The sequence below is a fragment of the Falco peregrinus genome, chromosome 6 (assembly GCF_023634155.1).
Source record: "Falco peregrinus isolate bFalPer1 chromosome 6, bFalPer1.pri, whole genome shotgun sequence".
In the NCBI taxonomy this organism is placed as follows: Eukaryota; Metazoa; Chordata; class Aves; order Falconiformes; family Falconidae; genus Falco; species Falco peregrinus.
The window spans coordinates 1,452,219-1,455,736 of NC_073726.1; the positions used below are offsets into that span (position 1 = coordinate 1,452,219).

The 3,518-nt window shown below is 60.8% G+C and overlaps 1 protein-coding gene across 1 annotated transcript; it reads right to left on the reverse strand.

The window, feature by feature from the left end:
* Positions 1-545: 545 nt before the first annotated feature.
* Positions 546-2,184, reverse strand: CCDC71L (coiled-coil domain containing 71 like). The gene has a single exon (XM_055808799.1). It carries the CDS (start codon positions 1,813-1,815, stop codon positions 979-981), a length of 837 nt encoding a protein of 278 aa, XP_055664774.1. The 5' UTR covers positions 1,816-2,184; the 3' UTR covers positions 546-978.
* Between the last annotated feature and the right edge of the window lie 1,334 nt (positions 2,185-3,518).

Genomic DNA, 3,518 nt, shown 5'->3' on the forward strand with positions numbered 1-3,518 from the left:
ACAGGGCCAATATTGTATCATAGTTCACCTTCAGACACCTATACTTGTTTCAATGAGCACTTACATTCTTCACAAACTCTAAGCTTGCTTGCATTAAGCGCCTAGATAGCAGACTTCATGGAGGAACCCATCCCTGTGCAGTTTCATTGAACTGAAACGCCACTTGCTCTTTGACTTTTATTAAGTTCACTTAGGTTGACCAAATGAGCTTCCCTCAAGTAAACAGGGTTATAAGATACCAGGATGATTCTATTTTTAGGTGCTCAATAGAAACAAATACTTAGTTCCTAGAAAACTTTTAAAATTACTTCAGATACAAAAGTGTAACAATTATACTGTGCGATATGTCTTTATATATCACTAAGCCCATGAAATTAAGAAAAAAAACAGGTTTTTGCACCATCAATAACAGCCACAAGTCCTGAACCTCCATTCTTTACGCATCCTTGATCAGAGTAAACTGAAACTTGGGAATGCTTGGGATTCAAAATACCCTGAGCACATACTAGTGCAACACCACAAAGCATACACAATCCATCGGAAAGGGGGGCGGGGGGTGGGGGGGTGGGGACAGGGACAGGAAGAATCAATGATGGTGCTTTATTATACAAGCATGAAAGTAAGTTCCTTTGGAAAATAACTTCTTGGGTGGACTTCTGGACCAGTGAGGTAGCCCAATGGGGGAGGAAAAAAGTGGAAGTGGAACTTGGTCCCCACGCACGATACCTGCCAGACGGTCGCTGGCGCCTCCCCGCGCGCCGGTGGGCCGGGATGGGCCGAGGGGCGCTGCGGCCCGGCCCGGGGCCAGGTGGGCCGCCCCCGTGCGGCTGGGGGGCCCGGCCCCCGCCCGAGCGAGCCATAAAGTGCAGCAGCAGAACAAGATCCAGACAAAAGCAATGTAAACAGGTGACTGATATTGGTCCCTTTGTCCGTACCGCGGCGAAGGTGAGGCGCCGGCCTGCCCCCGCTCCCGCAGCCTCAGGACGGCGCCACGGGGAAGCGGCGCACCCGCACCACGGGAGACAGGTCCACGCCGAGGACCCGCTGCGCCCACCGCCGCGCCGCCACAAGGCTCCGCTGGCTCCAAACGCTGCCCCGCACCCGGATGGTGGGGAAGGTAGTGAGGCGGGGGGTGGCCGCCTTCCAGATCTCCTCCAGCGACTTCCCGCCGAAGGGCTCCCAGGCGGCTACCGCCGGGCTATCCCGCTCACTGTCCGCCTCCTCGGCCGGCGCCGCTGCCGCCGCCGCCTCCGCCTCGCCCCCGCCGGCCGCCGGTGCCGCTTGCTGCTGCCTCCCCCGTTCCCTCCTGCGGCGCCGCCGCCGCCGCTTGGCGCTGCCGCCCGCTGCCGCTGCCCGGCGCCTGGCGGCGGCGACCAGGACGCGCCGCTTGCCGACGCGGCGGCGGGGCCGCTCCGCCGAGGGCGGCGGCGGGTCGGGGACGACGGCGCGGCAGGAGGCGTATCCGTAGACGTCCTTGCTGCGAAGGATGACCGGGGAGAACTCGTGCTTGAGGCTGCAGAGGAAGTTCCACAGCTCCGAGTCGGAGCTCATGAACTCCGTGGACTTGGGCATGAACAGCTTGAGGGCGTCGCCCAGCGCCTTGGTGCCGGCGAAGGAGACCTGCGAGCGCGAGTACACAACTTTCTCCGCCTCCCCTTCCAGCGCCCAAACGGCGGGCTCCGCTCCGCCGCCGGCTGCCCCCGCCGCTGTCACCGCCGCCCGGGCTCCCGCGGCCGCCTCCGCGGCGCTCCCCGCCTCTTGGTTCATGTTCCCGGCTTTTCCCTCCAGCGCCGCCCGCTTCCAGCTGCGGGTCATGGAGGCAGAGGGACGGCACAGACGCCGAGAAGGGAGAGCTGCACAGAACGCTGCCGGGGCGCCGCCCGCACCTCAGCGGCGGCCGCCGGACGCTCGCCGCCCCACCACACCCCGCCGCCTCCGCGCCGGGAGGGGAGCGGCGATCGATATCTCGCCGCACGGCACAAAATGGCGCTTTAAACTCCCAGGCGGGGACAGCGCGCCGGCCCGCCCTCCCTCCGCGCCTGGCGGTTGGCCCGTTTGAACGGCGTCGGGCGGCCCCAACCCCGCCCCCGGGCGGCGGAGGCGGCCACTGGGGGGTCGGCGGGAGGCCCGCGGGGGCGGGGGCGGCCCGGGGCCCGCTGGCTGGGAGCGGCGGGGCCCGCCTGCGCCACCCGGAAGGCGGCCCGGGGGGTGGCCCTTCCCTCGGGGACCGGCGCGGCGCCGCACCGCCGGGATGGGGCCACACGGGGCGGCGGGCGAGGGTGGTTTCTTGCGTGGCGGGGGTTTGAGTAGGGCTTTGGCCGGGGGCAGGCTGCCCCGGGGGAGCGCGAAGGCTGAGGGGAGCAGCAGGAATGGGTTAACAGACACGGTACCGTGAGGCCCGCCATGGGATGTGACATACACCCGCCCTCTCGCAGTGGGAATTTCCGTCATATCACGGGAGGGTTGAGGTTGGAAGGAACCTCTGGAGGTCTCTTGTCCAAGCTCCCTGCTCAAGCTGGGCCACCTAGACCAGGTTGCCCAAGACCATGCCTGGCTTTTGAGTATCTCCAGGGGTGGAGACTCCTCTCTGGTGACCGGCAATAGGACACGAAATAGAATGAAGCTGCATCGGGGGAAGTTCAGATGGGACATTAGGGAAAAGTTCACAGAGAGGGTGGTCAGCCACCAGAACAGGCTCCCCGGGGAAGCAGTCACAGCACAGAACCTGTCAGAGCTCAAGGGACACCTCACTGATGCTCTTTGTCATATGCTTTAGTCTTAGGTAGTCCTGCAAGGAGAAGGAAGTTGGACTTGATGATCGTTATGTTATCCAACTCAAGATAGTCTAGGATTCTGAGATTGCACAGCTTCCCCCGACAACCTGTGCCAATGCTCAGTCACTCTCACAGGGAAAAGCTGTTTCCTGACATTCAGAAGGAACATCCTGTGTTTCAGTTTGTGCCCATTGCCTCTTGTCCTGTCACTGAGCACCACTGAGAAGAACCTGGCTCCGTCTTCCCATCAGGTATTTGTATAGATCGATGAGGTCCTCTTGAGCCTTCTCCAGGCTCAACAGTCCCAGCTTTCTCAGCCTTTCCTTGCAGAAGTACTCCAGTCCCTTTGTCATCTTTGTGGCCATTCATTGGACTCTCTCCAGTGCGTCCACGTGTCTCTTGTACTGAGGGACCCAGCACTCCATGTGTGGCCTCAGCAGCACTGAATAACGTGAAAGGATCACCTCCCTCGAGCTGCTGGCAAGACTTTGCCTAATGCAACCCAGGATATTATTAGTCGTCTTTGAGACAAGGGCACGTTGCTGGCTCATGTTCAACCTGGTGTCCACCAAGACCCCCAGATTCTTTTCTGCCAAGTCATTTTCCATCTGGGTGGCCTCCAGCATATATCAGTGTGGAGGGTAGTTCCTCTCTAGGTACAGGACTTTGCACTTCTTGTTGAACTCCATGATGTCCCTGACAGCCCATTTCTCCAGCCTGTCAACACTGAAATACTCACAGCAT